Genomic DNA, 24,801 nt, shown 5'->3' on the forward strand with positions numbered 1-24,801 from the left:
ATAATATCTTTATCACATGAGTGCAACTTCATAAATCAGGAATGTCTTGCAATAATCATGAGTATATTTATGTATATATCTATGAAAATTTTTGGTTAAATCACGTAATTGTACACTAAATGTTGATTACAAAAATACTTGGCAAGAAACGGATATTTTCTGAGTTTATTACAAAACATCGTAAATTACAAATTTCAAAGCGTAAAACAAGAATTTCGTAAATTATATTCAGATGTACTGGCTGCAAATGATTATATAGGCTACGAGAAATGCAACAAATCTTTTCGGCGCCTTCTATACATATAATTTTCATTTCATTAAATCAAAAAATTTGATGAAATATATGTAATATGTTGTTTTATCTAGTATAGTTAAAGATCAAATTTTTAATATCGTTCGAATGCTTTTCGATGTGGCGAAGGTGTGCATAATGTTTAGATTTATTTTTTTCGATCAATCTCTGTTCTTGTTTAGACTTATACGTATAATGCGACCATAACTCTGCAAAACTATGCTATATAAAAAACAAAAAAAGCCATTGGAAATTATTTATGGGGAGTGTAATTACTACAAGTACTGCCAACAACAAATGTATTAGTGTATTAAGTACCAAAAAAAAAGAAATAGACGGTGACATTTATCCTCAAATATCACTTACAGACAACATTGTTGCCTTAAGAGAGGCTATTACAATTGAAATCTATAAAAGAACGCGCGCGCGCGCGTGTGTGCGTGTGTGTGTGTGCGTGTATGTACACATAGAACGAAAACGATGTAAAACGAGATGTCCTTCACGAAATTGCATTTACGTTAGATTCATTTATAAGAATAGTAACGCTTGACGAATTTTTGGTAGAAAATCGTTTCTTATAAAATTGTAAAGAGGACTTTTAATTCAACTTTTTTAACGAATAAAAAAAAGGGTAATAGTGTTTTGCGCTTTATTGATTGTAATATCGCAAAATATTTGTCCCATGAACTCGCGAATTCGAAATATTGTTTCGTAATTCGAAAATTTTTGTAAATAATTCAAATCCTAAACAAAAACTAAAGTTTATTGGCCATGTGTTGGGCTGATAATTTGTAAATAAAGTTACTAAATATTACATTATGTGAAATCTAAGAAAACGTCACAAATAAATACAAAGAACTGTAATTGTAATTTTAGTCATTTCATTTATTTACGGAAATAAATTGAAACTAATATAGTAATAATTAAAATTCAACATTTCTTCTTGGCTTTATCAAGTGAATCCTTAATTTAATAATCAGATTTATGTATGTGGAGCAAATGGATTGTTTACTACTTCTTTTATTATTTTCTATTTGTTTTAATATCATTTTCATCGTAAAAGATAAATATTTACAATTCCACATGAATGTAAATATATTTTATAATATATTTTTTTAATGAACTTATATTATATTCTTTTGTGAAAGTAATATTTTCTTGTATTTTTATTTATTAGGATGTTTCCAGTTCTATTAATAGTCATGTATCACTTAATCGAACAAATGGTGAAACCTGGGATAGAAACTTCGGCTATTTCCGGCTAAACTCGTTTCTTGTCACCGAGAGTTCTCGAACTTACTAAGTGGATATAGATGCTAGAATCACACGAGTCGTAAATGGCGGACCTCCATAGACGAAGGTGTGTTTCTCTCGTCCTTCAGAATATACTATTATCGGATACCTAAATCATCAGAACACCCAAAACTTGGTTCAAGTAATCGACAATTAATTTTGGATTATCGAGTTTCGGTGGAAACTTCAACAGTTATTAGAGGAATAATTAAAACACATATACCAGATTTTCTATTTGCATTTACTCCACAACTCCTGTTTTAAAGACGATTTTCACGCAATAACTGCATATTTGATTTTTGGTATTTATTTTGTTATTTAGATAATGATAGTTATTAATATATAGAAGTGTACTGTTGAGGAAATGAACAAAATTATATTACATTTTGTGCAACGTATATTTATTTTTAGAATTTTGAAATATATATTTTAGGACTCGAAATTATTGATTGTTCGAAAAACATGTATATTGCATTGTGTCTCACACAGAGATTAATTCGAGAAAACAATAAAATTCGTTATTCGATCGAAACTAGTCAAATGTATTGTTCCATTAACGTAAGTAATACCCTTACAAGAAAGAGCAAGATATATCAGGTTCAAGTTGTAAGTATGCGGATGTGATAAAAGGTGAGTAACATATGGCAGAAAAAATATTGACGGAGAACCACGTGAAATCGTTTAGCCTAGCTGCCATTAATGGCAGCCATTGTACATTGTGCGCCCTTCAGGGTTGCCATTTTGCTTCTTTCTTCATAGGTAGTGTGATTGTAATTATAAAGGAATGTCTTGCGAAGAGAAATGATCGATTTTCCACTATATTGAGGAGATTATTTTCACGACATATCTCGCAGGGATTTAATTTCTCTCTAACGGTCGCGGCTCGTTCATTTGTGATGCGTAGGAAAATAGTTGCGTGTTCATACATGTTTGTCATCTTTACTTATGTGTATGTATATTCAGAAATGAATGATGAACCACCACGACGAATTATTGTGAACCGAAAAGCAGCGCTCGATCCGATGTCTCGTACAGTGAGACCTCGAAGTGCATCAAGACTTTCGGGGAACGTGTACCGGTGCTAGCTGAAAACTGTTCGATATAATAATACACATAATAAAATGAGTCTCGTATATACGGAATCGTAAACGCGATTTGATACGGAATTGTTGAATTCGTTTGAAGAACCATGGTCGTGATAGCGAGTTAGACAAAGATATTTGTCGAAATCCGCGAGAGTGTGGACGCTTTAGACTTTTACCTGATATGCGATTCCGAGAGCTGACATCGGGTTACACCTTATCGGGATTTCGTCCGAAAGGTGGTTATATGTACGGAATATATTGTGTCTTTGTGCGTGCATTCTATAAGAAGTGACGTTCCATCGGATAATTAAACTGGTATGCCGAATTTATACTTTTGATGCTTAAATATTCATCGCGATATTCTAGTTTCTCTAGCTCGTGATGCAGAATTATAGAGCGCGCTGCAGAACTTGAAAAAAAAGTGTCAGTTCCACCGTAACTGCGACATTGTGAGAGAGTTAAAGCTATTCCATGCAGTGTGTGCACATAGACGTGCATTAACGACTTCGGGATACTCGGGATTTCGTACTTTTGTCTCGGGTCCGGTTCAGCTGTGCTAAGATTTTTTCAATACGCAGGATTCGAAAGGCGAGAGAAGATCAATGCAGAAGGCGATATTCTGCTGTGTAATGTTTTATCAGGTGTGTCGTCGTAGATAGAATATCTATTCTTTGGTAAGGAATAGGATACAAATCCGTTAACTACATATTAAGAAAATGCGTAAATCGTTATCGTTGTGGAATACAAAAATTACTTATCGGGGAACTACAACATATTTTTTAGAAAGTAATATGGTGATTAAACGCAGTGGAATATTTTCTTTTATATAATGTCATACGAGATGTTCAAAGCAATTTTTGAGATTTAATTATTTTGAGGTAAAAAATAATTATATAAAAAAAGATTGTATTCGAAAGTCATACGTTGAATAGCTCGAATGTCATAATCGACGAAAAGTGAAAGAGAATAAGAAAAATGAAGACATATTGAGAAGCAATTGAAAAGAGAAAGGTCATGACAACTCGAGAATGCGAATTATAATGCATCTTTTGCATATGATAAGATCGAAATTCGAAGCATATAGATCCTTATAAAAGTATAAAAAAATATATAAAATACAATTCTCATATAAATGTATAAAAATATAATTCCATCTTATTTATATTTTTTAATTTTCTCGCTCCATTAACTTTTTACGGGCAATTTTTATGATATATTTTAGAAGTTTATTATATTTTTCTTATATCCTCCATTGTACTTAATACTATTCAGTTGATAACTATGAAGTATTACATTATTTAAGTTAGTCGCATCCAATTGAATATCAAAAGAGTTAACACATATGTACCTTATTACATATTCTTTTTACTGAGACGTAAATATGCAATTATAATTATTGTTAGTATTCTGTACTAACAAGAACACTATTAGTGCCCTTCCAAGTAGGAGCATTTCCGTTAGTATCATTCGTAATTCAATACGTGATTTTTATTTATTAACAATGAAATTTAATTTTATATTAATGTTATATAACATTAGCCGTAATTAAATATTACAATCTAAGCAGAGAGATTTTTATTCAGAATGTTCTTCTGGAACCCATTTTCAGAAATGCGATCTTAAGATACGTTGCAATAAGTTACCAATGCAATGAAATACTTTGCAGTATAATCCACCCACGATCATTATATGAAACTATACCTACCAAATATCATTCTGATTACTTGATAGTAATAATAAATCATGACAGTTGTGAATAATTTATGTCGGAAAGTCTTAAGTGAGGCAGAATAATGCCGAACAATGTCATATAATGTCGTTCGGCCACCATATTTGCTACTGCGCTGCTATCTACCGATAATTTCAAATCTTCTTGATTGTGCTTCCATCTACTTCCTCTCTCTTTCAAGATGATGATGAAACTACGCATGTTGGAAAAAATGTAACAAGAGAAATGTCTCTCAGGGATGTTTCTTATCCTCTTCTTTGAATACGTCACATGTTCAAGTTTACGATAGAGTACGGATACGAAACACGGTACGTACGGAACAATATTAACAGTTTGAAAATAAGCTCTGTACGACCGTAGTCATTAGCTGAGAAGTGATCTATTCAAAGCAAATTGAATAGGTCTTGCAGTTTTGGTGTGATTTATTGCCCATTAAATGGGACGTACATATCTGCTTTTTTTGGATACCTGGAAAATCCAATGAAATTCTGACCTGGCACGTAGCTGCAATGCATTTAACCGTCGGCTGTTTTGACTGTGATTCTCGTGTCTAAGTTTTGAAATATTTTTCAATCAGTGTGTACAAGTGCGTTATTCCTTGAATAATTCGACTAAAGTTATTGGTTTGATATTCCACGAAAAGTTGGTATATAAAGAAATGGCAAAGATCTCGAAGTCCTTCCTTTTTATACCAAACGAATAAAATGTGACTAGAGTTATATATTTGTCAACGAATGCTTAGCACGCATGTGCGGTGCAATTACTGAGCATAAACATCGTGGAATTTACAACCAATGTTGCATAATTATATTCTCCAGTAAATCGGACAAATTGATTTTTGTCTTTCTAACGGTTCGAATGAATTTCGATATGAAATTCATGAATGATGAAGTTCGATATGAAAAGTGATCACGTGGTTCTTTGTCGTAAATAGTGTTGCGAGTTACGTGAGGAGTACTTTCGAGGAAGAATTACAGAAGTGGATTGCATCAATGTGATTAAATAGTTTCCTGGTCGTATATTGCACGAAGGTATACCATATTTCAAATTATTATGTTCCCAGTGTACTTAAATTGTCGATAGAGCGACGTAGTTAACTGAACGTGACAATTTAAGTTTGGTGATCGATCGATTAATATAAATTGAAATTGTATATTTTATATACCATAATGTTTGTATAAGTAAGATTATTCATAGTGTACGAGAATAAACTCTCGAGAATAAAGTACATACGGATCGCTATATTTTTTTGTTGTACACACGCATTATATGTCGTTCATTATTCCCGTTATTGATTACCTGTGAGAGTGACCATGGATAGTAACAAGTTAAAATAATCTCAGAACAAAATCCTGGAGAAATGAAGATGATAACTCGTTTGTAAAAATATAAAATGAAATTACAATTTAAATCTAAAGAAATGGAACAGTATGATTGGCAGGTGTTATATTCTTACTTAGAACGAAATATTAGTACTTACATAACTGAAAAGGATTACGTTTCTTGGTGGATTGTATTACAGTGCTGGAAGAGTGTAGAGAAAATGACAGACTGAAAACAGATGAAGTTACGCAGTCGAAGAATAATGAAAATTCCTTTTTATTAATTGAATGAGTTGTATTTTTATCACTCTATATCTAAAGTGTTATTCCAATAATTTATTAGTAACGTAGCGTTAATTATTTATTATTAATTAATTACTTTTATTAATTATTATTTTTATTAGTTATTTATTGTTTATTTATTAATTATTTGTTATAATTATTTATTTATTAAACATAAAGAAGTTCGAATTACATAAACGACTTAGTACGTTTACAGTTAAATTTGGCGGCTAACTCCAGTGCAGTGTTAAATTGTCGCATAAATTTTGGAATTATTAGTGAACAAATAATATTTCTTATTTCTTTGAAATAGTTAAATTCCAAATTTGAACAATTTTTATTGTTCGTTTAACGATGAAATCGAAATCAAATAAAAAGAGCGATTCAATACGAAGGCCAGTGTTACCAATATTAATAAAGAAAATTCACTAACGCGTAATTATAATATAAAGGCACAAGTGACCCCAAACAGAATAAATTTCTATTATTTGTGAATTTGGTAAAATAAATAAAGAAATAGGTTGGATATTTAAGCTGGACATATTGTAACCAAATATTAAGTGATAAATTATATGTTAACGAATGAAGTATGGATTTCTGTAAGACATAAATAAGTTTCATTTGAATAAGTAAATGAATAAAAATCGAAAAAAAGCGAATGATGTAACTGGTAATAGTCGAGAAATATTTGTAAGCATAAAGATTTTCTTCTCCCGGTACAGGTGAACGATACACATCAAACAAAATGGACGAGTATGATAAGAAATTTGCTGAGATGCAAAAGTACATTCCGTTTTTGGAAGCGATGATAGAGCGACTGCAAAACGTTAAGGACAAATCGCGAGAAGTACAACTGCAGAAAATGCAAAGTCTACATGGGATCCTATCGAATAGCAAGAGGAAGTATGTTTCGCAGTCACAAAATAAAACAATCGTTTTTAATCAACGCAGCGTTTTGGTGACATTCAGTGTCTATGCGCTGAAACTTAAAATTTTAAATACAAAACCGAAATCGGACAGAATTCCTTTAATTTACATTTTTAAGCTTTCGAACTTCTTAATTTTGTGGTATCGAATTTTCAAACTTTTAAGTTCTGAATTTTTGAACGTTCAATTTTTTTAATTTTCTTATTTCTACAATTTTTATTTATTTTCATAGAGAATAAAATTTCCATCTGCTTATATCTTTTATCACGCGTATTTTACAACAATATTATTATTGCAAAAACTACGAAGTATACAATATTGTTATAAATCTAGAGTTACATTTTAAACCAAAAAGGTGTAAAATCCAAAATACAATTAATCATACTATTATCGATAAAATAGGCTGAAGATTGAGACGTTGCAGCGATGCGAAGACGTTCTACAGAAGTTACACAACAAAGTAGAAAAGGTAGATATATTAATCATCGTATTACATACTTGTCTTACATTTTTGGTGCACTGAATTATTTATTTAAAAATATCAATTCTTTAAAAAATTTTAGTTCTAGCTTTTAGATTTAGAATTAAAGAATTTTAGCCAAATCAAATTACTATTCAATTTACAGATTCAGTGAATCAAAAACTAGCACTTGGCTTTATGCTCTGTATGATACTAGTTTGCACTATATTCACAGAAGAAAGATATAAACGAGAATGTTTGTAAGTTCTTCCGTTAGTTCTTCTTCGAATATTATATGTATATGTATAATATATGAATGATAACTATACATATGCGCATAAATATTTCTATTTATACAATGTTTAAATTGACGTATCAATGTTTAAAAAACTGAAACAATAATGAAGAAATAATTATATTTCTTTAACAAACGGCTCTTTTATATTATTTCATATGCCGCATTTCAAATGCCGCGGGTATTGTCACCGTGCTTTGATAGAGCAAATTATAACTGTTGCATCGTTCTCCTTATCTTTTATATTTTATCAGTAGAAACTGGGTGTTCACATTTTTACGAAATGTTTTGTATTGCATTCTGTACACCGCTTTTTTCTAATGGCATTTCTATAATTTCATTATGTAAAAAATGTTAAAAATTAGTACTATAAAAAAATTATGGAATTCATTATGAAAATTCATGGAAATTGTTTATAACTGTAATATGATGTAAAATATAAAAAATATTATGCATCATTAGTTGATGTTTGTAGAAAAATGGTCAATGTACAGTCATTACTTTCTCTTTGGTTCCTCCTCTTTGAACAGACGTAGTTGCTTCGGATGATCCCTTTTTATTTTCTGTTCTTTATACTTCTGGATGTTTTCAGGCTTCCGTAGTGCATGTATTTTTTTTTGTTATTTTAATCATTCTAATCTGACACGAGTTTCAGGGAAATACGCCTGGATTGCATTTTCCGCACAAGAAAAGTGAATCTAGTTCCGCACAATGTTCAAAGTAAGTATCATATCACTCACACAATTTGTACAAAAATTCATTTAACAACTACTCATATACAACTTTAAGTTCATCATTATGTATTGTACACAATATATCGATGTATTCTTAAAATTAAAAGTAAACCAAAACCTATATTCAATTTTGTAAAACAGTGACGTTCACTGTTCATAATTCGAACATCATTGTTAAGCAGAAATTTCATTGTACTATTATTATTATATAACAGATAATATATATTGTTGTAAGATGAAGTATTACTAAGATAAGATATTGTAAAACGTCGATTAAATCCCTTTCAGTACGCTTGAAGATGTAAAGCCTCATACAGAAGATGTAATGGAGGACCGAGAGATCCATGAGACGCCAGCCAGTCCAACTCCTCCGGTTAGTCCAGAGTCGGGTTCTCAAGTGGCGCCGATAATAATTCCTACTGAACGCAGTCTAGATTTCGATGACAAATCTGATAGCAAACCAGCCTCTCCCGACCCCATAGAAACTTTACCAACCAAAGCTCCCATCATCATACCTACAGAGAGGACTAGTAATGATGTACCTTCCTCGCCACAGAGTTTGTGTAAAAATGGGGATGATGTATCGTTCGCCGAATGGGATATGCTCGAGGAGAACGAAAATCACATCTCGAGGAACAAAAATTGGCAGACGATCATTACTTCTAGCCACGATGGTGTTACTGTAACCAAAATGGTCGAAAGTAATCTGTCTCCAAAGGTGAATGATGGCAGATCTCACATGCCTATATCGATGCACCCGTCTCGACAAATACAAACCGTGCCAGTCCCTTCTCTGGGCTGTTCCAGAAGATTGTCGTCGGTGTTAGAAAAGAATCGAATGATGGGAGTAAACATGGATCAGGTTTCGTCAGAATCTAATCCTGAATCAGCTGTTAATATGCCTGATGCACAGTTGAAGTCACCAGATTTGGAGATTTTGTTCCCAAAACTCTGTAAGAACACTCCACTTCGGTCAAAGGAAATTTTGAGGCCTGGTTCCAAACCATCAGCACCATTGTTGCTCTCACCACCTCCCATTTCTACAGAACCGCCATTGTCCATGGAAGATCTAGCTGAGTTGTTGAACGAGGAAGATGACAGCAAGATGGAAAAGAAGGGTGATAGGTTAAGAGAGGATTCAGGTAAATTCAAGAAGGATAAACAGGAACTAGGTGGGAATGTTAAGGATCCAAAGGCATCTAAATCATTTCTGCTAACACAAGAGGATATTGATAGCGAGAGTGAGAGACGTTGGGAAGAAATAGACAAGCATATAGTTAAGTTAACCAGTAGGAAATGTCTACCCAGTGGCTCAAAAGTTGACCCTCTCAAGTCTGGTGAAACTAAGGGATCACCTCAAGGTAGTTTAGGTCATGGTTCTAGTTCGTTTATGACGACTACGTCTGTCGACAACAGAAATGTACCATCTTCACCTAGTTCCAAGACAGAGCCTCGTTTTGCGGATAACTACGAGCGCCATCCTCGCCAGTTGCGTGACAACCAGGGCCATGATATAGATAAACCTAACGTGCACAACATACACTGTCGACCTGACGACGATATGTCCAATCAGATACATCATGGCGGTTCGGCCAAGCCGGATGACAGAAACACTGTGTTGTATCAGAGACGTCAGGGGAACATTGCGCCTGAGATGGTGCCACCTAGGATAGACACTGAGTTCAGAATGGAAGGACCCGAGTACTTCAATAGACAAGTAACGAACCAAGGCCACTGGCCTTCCATGCACCCACCCGTAAATACGAATGATTATTGCAGCAACCAGTGGCCATCGTCTTCCAATTTTAGCGGTATGCCTAGTTCTCCTGCCCAAACGTATCCACATCCAATAGGTATGCCACACCAAGAGATGTGGAACGTAGGTGCCAATAGAGAGTCCATTCATATGGATCCTCATCAAATGAACGAAGGCCAGATAAGGCCTAACCAGTTCCCTCCAAACATGAACACTGGTATTAGACCTCTAATGAGTCCCAATACGAGATCTCAGGATATGAATCATATTCCACGATCAGACGATATACCCAATGTGGATGTACCTAATGTACCTACCATACAGCCTTTAATATCACCTACGAGGTTCCCTGTTGGGTCACAGTACAGGAACTTTCAGGGAGAGAATAGGTCTTATGAGCCGCCTTTTGATAGAGGAATGGAATATCCTCACCAGAGGCAGCCATGGGATTCTCCGATTAACCGACCAAATGATGTACCGTATAGACCAGAGAACGAAGTTCCTTGTGGTGTAATGGGGCCTACAGAAGGTCCTTCAGGGCCGTATCCGAGACCCAGCACTCCCTGTCCTTGGAACAGAGACAGGGACCGCAATGGTAGAGGGCGTAACACGTATTACAATGAAAGGAATAGAGGAGAATCTAGAAATAATTTCAATCGTGACACTCGTAGGCCTGGTCCTAGGGACAATCATAGTGAGCGGGACAACTGTAATAGGTTCGGCAGGGATGCTAGAAACATATCTGACCGCGATCCAAGAGTACGCATGGAGCACAATGTAAATAATCAAGGCTCCAACCAGTTGAGGGATAATGGTACCTCGGTGAGGGATCCTCGGTTGGCTAAGGATAAACATTTCCCATCTCACAAAGGTAAAGATAGTAGTTTCAATGAGAGGGATCCCAGAAAACGTTCGACGGGACCAGCGACTGCAACATCAACGTTCAGGAAGATCAAGGAAAAACCCAAATCTCCTCCAAAGCCAATTGATAGTCATAAACGTGTGGACACGGAAAATAGTACTAAACATACACAAGAGAAGACAACTAAAGACAAGATGCAGTCACCTTTGGAGAGTTTATACGGAGTTATCGACACAAAGGCAAAATCTGCACAAGGCTATTGTTTACAAAATTTTAAGATTCCTAAAATAAAACGTAACGAGTCATCAGAGTCGCCCACGTCGAGTCACATTTCTGAGGAAATTAAAGAGTGTCCTTTGGAAAAGCAGGATAAAGCAAGTAAAGCTGTTAAAAAAGACAAAGAAGACGTAACTGCGGAAGTGAGCAGTAGCAGCGATAGGACTGTTCCCCCTGAAAATTTGAATGAAAGTAATATAGTCACTGATAAAAAAGAGGAATTGAAAGAAGATAACAGTTTTAGGGAGACTCCTGTAGAAGAGAATAGTAATGTCAATATTTCTGAATTAGATTTTATCAATACTACCTCCTCCAAATTACCTGATAATATTGAGAAATCTAAGAAAGAGGAAATAGAAGGATCCAAGTCAAAAGGCGAAATGACTCAGGAATGGATAGAAGCTCTAATTAGAAAATCGTTTGAATTTGGCGAGGGAAAGAAATTCGTCGAACACGCGAAATTCATGCAGAAGCTGGGAGAAGTATTGCAGGCAAAGAAGTTAAAGAAGATCAAAAGGATCATTGAATCAGAATCAGAGAGTAGCAGTTCGGATAAAGATGATACTCCTGAGACGAAGAAAGTTCAGACGAGGAAGAAGCGACGAGTAATTTTTTCGGATAGTTCTGATGAAGAGTCTCTTGCTGAAAGGCTTGGTATTCTAGAAACGGCGGACAAAGAATTGATTAAAAGTACATCAATGGATAACCAGGAAGAAAAGACAAATACAAATATTGCGAAAGTAACTCCTAATATTGAATCTTTAGATCTTTCGAAAAAAGGACCAGATTCTAAAAATGCTACCACTAAAGAAGAGATTGCACGTGTAGAAACACAAAACGTTGCTAAAGAGAAGAAGGAGTCAAATGAAGATGAAATAAATATAAACAAAGAGGAGAGTGTTCCAGAAACACCTAAAGAGATCACCAAGGATGAATTGGCTGAAGATAAAGAGGTTGTTTCAAAGGTACCAAAAGCCAAAGCAAAGAGGAGGAACTCCCTGGAGATGTTGCAAGAAGATATTAGGGAAATGTTTATCAGTGATGATGTTGTGACAGCAACTGGTTATCGATTATGTAGAGCACAAAAAGAAAATCAAAATAATGCAGGCACGAGTACTTCCAATCAAAGTACTATGAGCATAAAGAAGGACGAATTGAATAAACGTGATTTGGATGTAGATTTTGATGTAGAAGACTCTGTGGTTTCGTCCAAGCAAAAGAAATCTACAAAATCACGTGTTTCTGATGAATCAAGTAAGCCTAGAGGTAAATCAAAGAAAGAGGTGCAAAGAATCACTAGACAACATTTAAAACAATATAATCAAAGTTCAGATAGCGAAGAGGATCAACCATTGGCGCTGAGAACAGAGATAATTCAAAATTCTAGTTCATTGTCTAATCAAGAAACATCTAATGAAGATTCTGAGATATTAAGGCGAAGCAAACGTATTAATAAGGAAACGATAAAAGAACCACGAGTGTTAGTTGAGAAGACAAACATTTCTAAATTGGAATGTTCTAAAGTGATGTTCGATAGCTCATCTGATGAGAGTTTTGGAATAGATGTGTCTGAACTGGCTGCAGCTGTGGACATCTCAATTCATCCCGATAAGCAGTCTGAATCTGAGGCAGTAGAACAAACAGAGAACAAGAAGAATGTTCAAACATCTTCTAGAAAGTCTACAAGGAAGAAAGGAAACGAATTGCTGAATGAAAGTAAAGATGATGTTCAATTTACTGATGAAGAAAGTATTACATCTGATATTTCTATGTCAAGTAGCATAACTTCTAGCAAAAAGGCAGGCGTTATATCAACTACAATGGATACTAGTGGTAATGAGAAGTTATTGAGTAACATTTTAGTGGGACTAGTACCAGTAAAGAATGATGCAGATAAGGACTCATCAATAGTGGACAAAGGAAGCGACGCAGACGTCGATGATGATGTTAGCGATCAATTACCGGCTGAATCAAGCACGAAGAAGTCTTCAGCGAAGAAGAAGAAGAAAAAGTGTAATTGGCAGATGGGTATTTTGTCCAAAAAGAGAAGGAAGAAGACTCTTACAGCTTCATCTTCCAAGGGTGACTGTGAGCTTAATGCCAGCTCTGAAATAGATATTTCTAATAAAGGAGATACTATTTCAGAAAATACAACAAGCAGAGACAGTAGTTCACCCAATAATACAAAGCAAAATATTTCAAAGAAGTTTAAGAATGATGTTAAAGATACTAATTCTAGTGAGATTCTTCAAGATAATTCAAAAGACAAGAAAGAAGAGGTACCCATAATAATATCTGATCCTACAGAGAAGAAAAAACCTTCTTTAAGTAAAGTTTGTCCTAATGAACAGTTATTGGAAAAAGATAACGAACAAACCAACCGTAACGCTGAAAAGACCGTCGTTAAGAATAAAACTGATCTAGATATATCTTTTTCTGAGTTAGATGTAAAAAAATTAATCGATTACGCTTGGACAGGACAAGAAAAGTACAATTGTTTGCTCTGTTTGTTCATTGGTAAAAATATTGTTCACCATTACAAATTAAGCCATCCTGGAAAGGAAATTCTGATTTCCAGATTGAAACAGTCGGATGCTCTATTAGCTATTCAAAATGCGAATGACAATAATGTAGAAAATTCATCAATGGAACCTCTTACAGAGGAAATCTGTAAATTTCGTTGCAGGTTTTGCTTTTTGTTTAGTGAAGGAGCTGCCAAGGTTGCAATGGAAGCATTTTATGAACATTGTACTACTCACACAGGAGAATACAGATTTCGATGCAATAGTTGTCCTTATCAAACTGTAGCCAAGTCCTCTATGAGAACTCATTATTATAAAGTATGTCGCAAATTCAAAGATACTTTTGCTGAAGCCATAACTGAAGATGAAATACCTGCTGAAAATCGCATTTATGGTTATTTATGCTCATGTTGCAATTTCGTTCAATTAAAGAAGTCCAATCTGGAGGAACATGTTAATCTATGGCATAAGGACGATTTGAGTGTTAAAATTGTTAAGATAAACATGTCCTTAGATGTAGTTGAAGAAGAATTTGATGAACAAGTTGATGTACCAAAGAAAAAGATAAAGTTAGAAATAACCCAGACAAATTCAAAGAAAGGATCAGTAAATGAAGTAGTAAAACTGATTGAACAGAATGACGATGATATCACTGAAATAGAAGTGATAAAGAAGGATAAAATGTCTGATGACGGGGATAAGAAAATAAAAGATGTATCTGAAGTTAAACATCAAGAAGAGAATCATTCTGAACCACAAGTTACTACTGATGATGAAAACAAGAAATCACCACAAATGGATATGGATTCCAATTTACCATCAGGAAATCTGAATGTTTTCGTTTGTCCACCAGAGTTAGAAAAAAAGGAAGTAGAAATTCAGCTCGAGCGTAAAAAGAAAATGCAAGAAATTATTCAAAATATTGGCATTAAATTACAAAGGGATGCATCTAAAAAAGGTTTGTCCATTATAGATAAATTGAAGGATAAAATGAAGACTGATTTAACAGCAGCAAATAACGAAACTGTTCCAAATGTAGTATCAAATTCTTCAGATAAAAGTCCAATTAATATCACTTCACCAACTTCATCAATGCCACCTCAAAGTAATACCACTGAATTGCCTTGTAACTCTGAAATTCTTTCACTGGTAGATTCAGAGAAAAAACTATCATTGGCTGAAGGAACTTCAAATGATAAACAACTTGAGGATAGTACTTCGCAAAAACAATCATTTGGCACAAAATGTAATTCAAAGTCTACATCTGAAACAAATCTAACAAATTCAATGGCCAAGGTTCCATTGGCAATATTGAATACAAAGAAGAATGGAGAAAGCGACGCAGAAACTAGTGATAATGAGAATATGAAGCATAGTGCTCCTATTTATGACTCTGATTCTAGTAGCGAACAGTCAGATAGTGAACTGCCTACTGATGTTAACATGATCTTAAAGGAAACCTCAAGTATGAATGCATCTTGTAAAGATCCAATGTTTACCACTATACAGAGACTTGCTGCTCAACTTCAAGCTACAAAACAAGATGAAACTTCTTCTAAACCTGAAGATTCCAAAAGAGCGTTTCCTTTTGGTTCTATTCCCAAACCTCCAGATGTCGTTCCTATATCTAGTATTAAAAAATTTGTCGGGAAAAAGGAAAGTAGATTCCACGAAATATCGCATGATTCGCATGACGATAGTAATCCACCTAAGAACTTGATCCGTTTGAGACGTCTAAGTGGAGATATGTTGTCGGTACCCATGCAGTTTTTAGATGTCCAAGAAGATCTATCTCTAATAAAGAACGGTATGTATAAATATATAAATACTAAAATGATATATGAATCATTGTTTGGCATTTTACGAAAGTATTTTATATATTAGATACGAGTCAATCCAGTACTTCAGATACAATGGATTCCACGTTGAAATCAGATGCTGAAGAAGAGTGTTCATTCTTGAAAATCGAAAATGTAGTTAGTCTTGCACCAAGAACTGATGGCGCCGAAAGTCCCATTGTAAGTCATTACATACGATATTTACTCGAAATTTTTTCACTTGTTTCAAACTATGCATGTACAACTTTCCTTTTATTATCATTACAGATAAATGATATAAGAAAAGCAGTTGAAACTGTCCCCAAAGATACTGCCATAAAAAGCAAGGGGGTATCTTTACTGAAAAAGTCTAATTCACCTCTAATTTTAAAGAGATTTAATGCTGTATCTATTACGCAGACATTACCGAGGAATATACAGACAGTGCAATCCACACCAGAAACAGTAAAACTAATTCCAGTGAAAAGTCTATCTCCTTCTCCAGTTGTATCCACCACACAGCTTACCACCAATTTCATTCCAATTGCTCCAAAATCAACAATTATTCAAATAGATAGTAAATTGCCTTTAGTGACTCCTTCGCAATCGTCGCAGAATTTGAATTACAAAATCGTCAAACTTGTTCGAACGCCAGCTCTAATAAAATCAAAAGAACCTTTAGCCACAGTCTCGGCAGTTAAATTAAAATCCGCGGATGCATACAAAGCGATGTTAAAGGCTACTAAATTGATTCATTTGTACAAGTGCATGGCACGTGATTGCCGCTTCAGCACTGATGTATTATCTATATATCATCAGCACTATCTTCAACACGTAAGTCAAGCCGAAAACACAAAGAAGCCACCGCCATTTGATTATCAGAAATGTGCCTATTGTTACATGATATTGGAGGATTGGAATCAAATGAAAACGCATATCGATGAAAAACACGCGCATTGCCGTTACCAGTGCATGTACTGTTTTTATAGAGCTATTGTACCTTCTTACGTGCAAATACATCAGGTATGACGATACATTTTGTAGTATTGTAATCTTTTGGGGCAATTAATTTTTATGTTTGACACACATTTGATTTTTATTTACAGATAATGACTCATCCTAGAAATCGTGGTCTCCTACTTGGTAATCCCATCAAAGAGATACCATCAAAAGAAGAAGTCAATCGACACGACACCATATATCCTTACGTGTGTCAACATGGTATAATTTATATTTACATTATTTGTCTTCTTTGAACGAATAACGCTATGTAATATTACGCTATTTATCATCTTTGAATGAAAAATTGAACTCGTGAAAATATATTTACAGATTGCGGGAAGTTCTTCTTTGTTCCTGAATCTTTTATAACGCACTTGAAAAATAAACATGGAACGCCTTCTTCTGGCTATAAGTGTCACGTGTGTCGTACTACTTGCACGAAAATCGATCAATTAATAACGGTAATATTCTTAAGTTATTTGATTAATGGTTACTAAATTTTTATAATCATTCTTATGAAATTAAATCTTATAGCATTATAGAACGCATGGGTTTTACAAGTTTCAATGTCTATATTGTTTGAATGGCTCGGACCACTTGAGCGAACTGCATAATCATTTGAGCACGTTTCATTGCAATCGTTTACCACAGGTTCTTGAGCGAACTCTTCCTCTTCAGGTAAAATAATTTTGTCAATGAATTAAATCATAAATAAATCAATATTTTATGAATGTCATTTTAAATGTTACATTTCAGCCAATACGAAACAAAGACGTGATGGAACAATTAATTATAAGAACATTGGATGACACTTTGAAAATCACAGAAGAAGTGATTGACCTGGAGAACGAAGGCGAGCACAATAAAGAAGCTGATACAGACATTGTTAACACGTCTTCATCTCACGCTATAGTTTTTCCTCAAGTATCTAATGATGTAAATTTGTTGAACAAGGACGAAAACGAGGTGTTAAATAAATCCTTTTCGAGGTTATTTGGAAATGCCACTGATTCAAATAGCTCCCTCAGTCCTAAAACCTCACAACACGAAAAATCATTAAATGAGAGTTCCGACGATAGTGCAGTGAGCAAGATATTCGAAAGTTGTTTAATGAATGACTCGGACGTTTTGGCAACGCCGGTTTCGAATGGAGAATCTGCAGACAAAAGTTTATTAGATAAACCTAAAAAGACCAATATTCTGGCTGACAAAAGCTCTGTAGAGCCAACAGAAACTTCCAAAGGAACTTTTGATTGCAGTGACGAATTTATAAATATCAATTTACTGGACAACCCCGATTTCCTGAAAAAAGTCAATCATTCTATTAATATAACTCGCATGAATACTTCATCCGCTACGGAATGTAAAATGGAAGATAGCGACATTGAAATTGTAGATATCGACGATACGGAAGTTATTCCAATAAAAAATATAAAATCCGAATCGAACAAAAAGGATAGCATTGACGTAAGTGAGATACAAAATATAAATCCAAAACAGGATGTAAAGGAACAATCTTCCAGTGATATCATTGATTCAATTGCATCTTGCGATGCTAAGGAAGATTCCACCATGAAAACAGATAAACCTTTAACTCTAGATGATATTAAGGACACTGGCTTCTCAGGGACACAGTTATACAAGTGCGGCTATGAAACATGCGATTATAGCTCACAAACTGCTCTTCAGTTAAAGACGCATATAAAAGAATGTTCTTTGAGGGGCGAGAATAAAGACTTGACCTGTGCTCATTGCAGCAAACATTTCTTGAAAACTGGATTTTTATTAGAGCATTTAAAATCACATGGACTAAAACGATTTGGTTGTTCATTGTGCAAAATGAGATGTACAGTGGGTTATCAAGCAATGGCGCATATGAAGGTGAAACATAAATGTGCATATAGTAAATTAGTTCCGGCTGATCCAAAAAATCCATCCGTTGATGGATTGTTCATCGTACAACCTATTGTAAGTACATTTTATACAATATGTCGCAAAAGCACAAAATTATATGTGTATAAATATTTTGTTTATTTTTGTACAGCGTTACAATGGAGATCGTAAAGGAAAGAAGCGTAAAAGTAATACAAAGTCAAGTGAAAAAGGCGCTGAGAAGGCTACAACAGACACTGAGAAATTCAGTTTCAGTCCTGATGAAATAGATTCTTTGCCGCTTCAAGCGATCTACAACCGTGTAGTGCAATGTGCAGTGTGTCCATACACGACGAAAGTGCGTACAAACATCATCAGACACTTGCGATTGCATGCAAAAGACGAAAGCGTGCCAGAAAGTGGTCCTGTTAATCCTGTGCCTTGTTTGGATAAGAAGGAACGAATGTTTGATAAAATGGTCAACTTAGCAAGTAGTTCTCATCAAAATGGTCGGATGGGAGGGAAATCTAAGGAGACTAACAAAAATAACGAAGATGAGTTCATCCCGAAATTTGTACCGGAGCATAAGAGGTAAGTGTATTTTCTAAAACCGAATATTATAACAATATGGATGTTCTTGCAAGAATGAGAGTAATTCTTGTCACACGCAAAAATGTTCAATATTTTTTCACTTAATTTGATGAGTTTTGGGAGTGAATCGAAGGATGAAAATGGGCAATGTTTTCCTATAATAGATACGTGTGTGGTGTAGCTGAATGCAATTATTTAACGGTCGATGAGGCGATGTTACGATGTCATTTAAAGGCTTTGCATTCCGAGGAACAATATTTCCGGTGCCCTCATTGTCCACAACCACCTCCAGGTCAAGAAGGATTAAATATAGCAATTGATAAAATGGCCGTTCATTTAAAAATGCACGATACCAGACTTTATAAATGTTCTCACTGCAACCATCATCATTATCATAGGTACACAATGATATTTATGGCTCACATTTTGTTAATAATGCACCGTTTGGATCACAGATTATAAGCACGATGTATTTAAAAATTAGATGGAACAATATATTTTTGAAACATTTGACAAGAATGCGAAGTGAACGTTAATAAAATATACGTTGCATGTGCTTGTCAAATGTTTAAAAAGACTTATTCTCTTTGGTTCATTTTCTATGCTTTCTAATAGTAACAAAACATTGCCTAGGCACATTGTGGAGAGACATCTTTCTGACAAACATCCCGAGAAAAGACCTTTTGTGAAAGTAATTAGAGAGTTGGAAAACACAGAGAACAGTCAACAATCCATACAAGAAGAAGTCAAAGAGGAAGTACCAGATCCGGATGGAAATCATTGGAAATGTAACTTTTGCGACTATAAGTGTGTGTATAAAGCGGAAATGGCTAATCATACATCTGTGACACATGATGAGAAGAGCCAATACAAATGTAACTCGTGTTCCTTTAAAACAAATGTGAAAATCATGTTAGAACAACATATTAATAGCAAGCACCCTAAGGATTTAAATGTTGATTATATTTTAATGTATCAACGAATAAAAGGGGTAAATAAGAAAAGTACAGATAACATAGAGCAGACTGGACAAGAAGAACCTTTTGATACTACTCCACTTTGGAGAAGAGACATGCCTCGAATTAGACATATTCGCGGAATCCTTCTTGAAGAAGAAGACGAAACGTCCACTGAATCTTCTTTAAAGTTAGGAAAACGAAAGAGTGATACAGACTTAGTCACTAAACCGGCTAAAATAAAGTCGGGGAAATCTAATTCATTAGATGACACCAAGCAAACGAAAGAAAAATCTAAGCGGTCATTGTCTTGTGACAAAGTATCGACAGAAGTGGAACCTGCGACTAGTACGTCGAATACAACAGAAAAAGCTAAGGAAACAAAATCTAAATCAATTGAAGACAACGATTTCAGTGAATCGGATATTGGAAGATTTGGTCCTTATGGGAAAGCAGATGGTAATATGTATGTCTGTACTTTGTGCACGCAGTTTAAGACGAAATATAAGCATGATATGAGGGATCATCTTTACAGAGAATTGAATTATGCAAGGTAAATACTTTTATAGTTTTGTTCTGTTATTTCGAAGTTATATTTTTCCTTTATTTAACCGTTTGAGTAGGAAGCAATGCGATCGCGCTGTTTAGATTTTGTGTCGAGAAGTCCCAGTACATTTGAACGCTATGAACGACTGACGGTATTTTGTATTTCATTGTTATATTCTCAATAATTTTTATTGAACAAAACTTGAAATATTTATAAACTAATAGTACGCATATATAATAATATAGATGTATTTTATAAAAATAACAAATATGATGAGCGCTGTTGCGCCGCTTGTTTTTCTTCGCAATCGATTAAGACAAGCACTATCGTGTTGTTCGGGATTTTTCGACCCTTTTTTTTTCAAAGACCCCTGGGATTCAAATGGTTAATATGAAAATATTTCAGATGGCACTGTAAGGAATGTGGATATTTGTCTGTAAACCGTAATGCCTTGTTGAAGCATTTTAATAAACACCATAATGGGGAACGTCATAACCACGAACCATTATCTCCAGACGATGATATCGAAGAATGGGTAAGTTAGTCGCTTGATAAAAATTATATTACTAAAAATTGATGAAATTATACAATAATTTTAAATGTATTTTTTTATTGATTATTTTAATGTGTAGGTTGGCACATTATTGAAGAGACAAACACTGATGATGAAAGGACTATTAGCCAAGGAACATGCAAATGACGCAGAATGTTCTGCAACTACAAGCATAGCTGGAAATAATTCAAAACCATCTTCTGCTAAAACTACCCAAAATACCACAACCAAAACCCCTAAAACTGGAAATAATGTTAGCAAGCCTGATAACAAGCAAAGTAACAAAGAACAAACTCCAGAAAACACCATAAAAGTGCAAGCTGAGGATAACAAAGATGATGCAGCTCCCATTACCGATGTAAGGACTGAGAGTGATTCACCAAAGAAGAAACCTGGGAAAATTACTGATATAGAGAAAGGTAAATGTCTTCAAATAAAAAGAAACTCTTATGTGATCAAATTTTGTTTGCATTTACTGCCTCATTTTGTTAGACAGACTATATATAAAATTAATTACAACTTTTTATATAGGCAAGCCAGATGAAGAGGAAGAGAAGCCATTCACCTGCAAACATTGCAATATGACATTCTTCGGACGGCGTGGCTTCAAACTACATATACAATTGATACACTTAAAACGACTTGGATTTATCTGTCCTTACTGCGATCGTAGCACGAACTCAGAGGGTTTAATGCAAAAACATATTCGTTCTAAGCATCCCGGTTGTCCCGAGAAAATAGTTGAAAATCCGGCAGCTGGTGGACCAGAATTGCCGGAAGAATTTTGGCGACAGGAATACGGAATCGCGTTTCCGAAGAGGAAAAGAAAGCGAAAGACACAAATGAGTGGAAGAGAAGTCACGGAAAAACTTGATGATTTCAATATTGAACCGCAAGAAAAGTGCAACTTGTGCAACTTTACCGCTATGAATACGACTGGCCTCAAAATACACATGAGGATACATATGAGTAAACATACACTGAAATGTTTTTATTGTAGTTTCACTGCAGCGACAAAGTTGGAAATCTGGGAACATTTGGAGGTCAATCATCCGTTTTCTCCATTTAAAGTCGAAGACATATCACCACCTGAATCGTCTAGCGAATCTACAGAGATTGAGCTTGATAAAAAGACTACTATCACTGAGGATTACAGCAACGATATAGAGGAGGAACAGGTATCTGACGCGAGAGAGGATGAATCGATTTACTATTGCCATTATTGTTCCTTCCGTAGTAAGTATTTGAGCATGGTACAGAATCACTGGGACATAATGCATAATGAATCAACATCGCAGACTGATGCTCTTAAAACGAAGTCGAATCCGTTTAGATACAAAGAGATAAGCGTTTCAGCAAAATCGTTGGCGAAGGCTCAATGCTCGAAAATACAAGCGGGAAGTCCTTACGAATTATATTTACAACAATCGCATAGTAATGTGCAAGATGTGGAGAGTTCTGGATCGAAACAAGAGGGTTGGATTTGCCAGTGGTGTAACGAGTTATGTGACTCTGAGGTCAAAATGAAGACACATCATGGTATGTTCCATTCGCATTTGCCATTAAATTTCAGGAAACAAGAAAAGACTGAAATGTCTCGAGGATACGTTTGTCCTGATTGTCCGTTCACCACAATGTTTATTAATGTAATGAAGAACCACGTGTCCAAACATATAAACTTGTTTAAATGTAAGTACTGTGACAAGTCTTTTAGCTGTCCTTCGGAAGTCTCCACGCACAACAGCGAAGAACATCCTGGAATGGAACTAAAAATAGAAAGTATTCCGAATTATGAGTCTTTGCTAGAGGAAATGATGATTAAAGTGAAATGGCAGAAGTTTGAGCCGATTTCCAACAAAAATGAAGATTCAGGCCCATTACGGTCGGAATTACCGCGGAAAAACAATGCAGTGGCAAAAAAATCTACGACTAAAAGTACATTTCGTCATAATGCTATACCATACAGAATAAAGGCGGTAGCTAGAAAATCGACTAATCCACATTCGAGATATCTTATCAGTAACAGAATACAGGACAAGCAGCAAGAGGCGAAAAGCAAACCGTTTTCCTATTATGGCGCTCCCAAAAGTCCCGTTAATTTAGCCAAGTTAAACACGTACATGGTAGTTGGGGGGCATCGAATGAAAGTAAATTGTACCACTCTTGCGCAGTTAATCAACATCAATCCGAAGATAATATTAGAAGATGTTAAGAGTAATATCAAAAACATCCCAGCACTTAAAAGATTGAAATAACAAATGGAAATATAGAAGGAAACGTATCGTTTTCCACACTATCGACACTGTTTAATGTAATATAATGAATGGTATATAGATATTTATTGCGTGACTATTATTGGTACAATGATCAATAGTAACCAAAGTAACTCATGGTATTATACATGCTTTTCTGTGACGTTATACTTAAAAGATACTATAATAATGGATGAATTTTTATAAAATTCATTGATTCTCTCGTCATATTGTGATGAGTAATTGTAGATAATATCCTCACATTTGATCGTTTCATAGTTACATATTTTGTGCATATATTCGTCATTAGTGTATATTTAAAACTTCTGAGAAATATGAAAAGAATGAATATTTGTACTTCCTGCAAGATTTCGTTGCTCTTTTATAAGTTATCTTATTGCAAAATTGGAATTACATAAAAAGAAAAAGTTTTCATATGTACAAGAGTTATATTTAATTATATGTAATATCAATTTGCCATCTGGACTTTATCGATATTGTACATAGATATACTTTGCACATATATTTCTAAGTAAACACAATATAAAAATTTGTGAAATAGGAAGACAAATCGTGCCATGCTATAAGCTGGTAAAAATTATTCTGAAAATCAAAACGAAAAATTTTAATATGGAAACTGTAAATAAAAATGTATCAATATTCATCTAATTGATGAATATTGAATTTATTTATTTTGGAATATGTAAAATCTCTTAATATAGATATTTTGATTTTTTACAAATAATGATATCGTAATAATATTATTTTTAAGTACTTACACTTAATGTCGAGCAGTTCTGTCATGTTTTATTAACTCGAAACGTTTGTTAAACAATTTTCAGGAAATATTACTCATGCATATATCAACTCAGGAATAATTAAACATGGTGAAATTAAATCTGGATCAAGAAGAACAATTTTTAAATGATATGATAAAAAATTAATTAAGATTTGACACGTAAGATTTAACGTTTATCGATGCTGAAAAATCGTTATTGTTGGTATTAATAATAATAATAGTAATAATAATAAAGTATTTACTTATTAACTTGTTTTGATAAAACTTAGATCTTGCTTTAGAAAAGTATCGGTAAATAAGAATTTTACGTGTTAATAAAACATGTAAAGTTTTTGTTGGGCTGAATTCTGTGCTCGAATTTTAAAATCAATCATTTAACATCGAATGTAAGATGAAAATACAAGACTGAGTGTCCTGTAAGTAGTTTAATTTACAAGAAAAATTGTAAATATCATGAGATTGTAAATATAGAACTACACATAAATATTTTTGATTTTTATAATAACAGTGGTCGTCATTTCTATTTTACATTCTTCATAACATAGTAATCAAAGTCTAAATATACGTCACCGTGAAA

At 34.3% G+C, this 24,801-nt stretch overlaps 1 protein-coding gene and 1 long non-coding RNA gene across 12 annotated transcripts; one reads left to right on the plus strand and one right to left on the minus strand.

Moving 5' to 3' along the window:
* Positions 1-1,969: 1,969 nt before the first annotated feature.
* LOC139993415 (uncharacterized) lies at positions 1,970-2,984 on the minus strand. The gene is made up of 2 exons (XR_011801374.1): positions 2,847-2,984; positions 1,970-2,677 (listed from the first exon to the last, which is right to left on the minus strand). It is a non-coding gene; the product is annotated as an uncharacterized lncRNA (long non-coding RNA).
* Positions 2,985-3,186: 202 nt separating this feature from the next.
* LOC139993398 (uncharacterized) lies at positions 3,187-24,729 on the plus strand. Of its 11 annotated transcripts, none has more exons than XM_072015076.1 (18): positions 3,194-3,311; positions 4,581-5,430; positions 6,726-6,906; positions 7,333-7,399; positions 8,335-8,405; positions 8,708-15,642; positions 15,720-15,853; positions 15,941-16,675; positions 16,759-16,873; positions 16,985-17,115; positions 17,189-17,332; positions 17,411-18,622; positions 18,699-19,117; positions 19,282-19,515; positions 19,751-20,626; positions 21,026-21,155; positions 21,253-21,592; positions 21,705-24,729. In XM_072015076.1, the coding sequence occupies exons 3-18, from the start codon at positions 6,749-6,751 to the stop codon at positions 23,426-23,428; spliced, it is 13,425 nt and encodes a 4,474-aa protein (XP_071871177.1). In that variant the 5' UTR covers positions 3,194-3,311; positions 4,581-5,430; positions 6,726-6,748; the 3' UTR covers positions 23,429-24,729. The 11 variants fall into 11 exon arrangements, with proteins under 11 accessions (XP_071871181.1, XP_071871177.1, XP_071871176.1 ...); XM_072015075.1 differs by having other exon boundaries at positions 3,216-3,344; positions 3,454-5,430; XM_072015073.1 differs by having other exon boundaries at positions 3,262-5,216; positions 5,334-5,430.
* Positions 24,730-24,801: the final 72 nt, after the last annotated feature.

Source organism: Bombus fervidus, chromosome 13, assembly GCF_041682495.2.
Source record: "Bombus fervidus isolate BK054 chromosome 13, iyBomFerv1, whole genome shotgun sequence".
Taxonomy (NCBI): Eukaryota; Metazoa; Arthropoda; class Insecta; order Hymenoptera; family Apidae; genus Bombus; species Bombus fervidus.

What these genes read in the sequence shown, in the direction of transcription:
- LOC139993398 (XM_072015080.1), top strand. Translation starts at nt 6,749, where the DNA reads ATGGACGAGTATGATAAGAAATTTGCTGAGATGCAAAAGTACATTCCG. An exon ending in CTATCGAATAGCAAGAGGAA is followed by an intron (nt 6,907 to 7,332) that starts GTATGTTTCGCA and finishes TCGATAAAATAG; the next exon opens with GCTGAAGATTGAGACGTTGC. An exon ending in CTTACGTGCAAATACATCAG is followed by an intron (nt 16,676 to 16,758) that starts GTATGACGATAC and finishes TTTTATTTACAG; the next exon opens with ATAATGACTCATCCTAGAAA.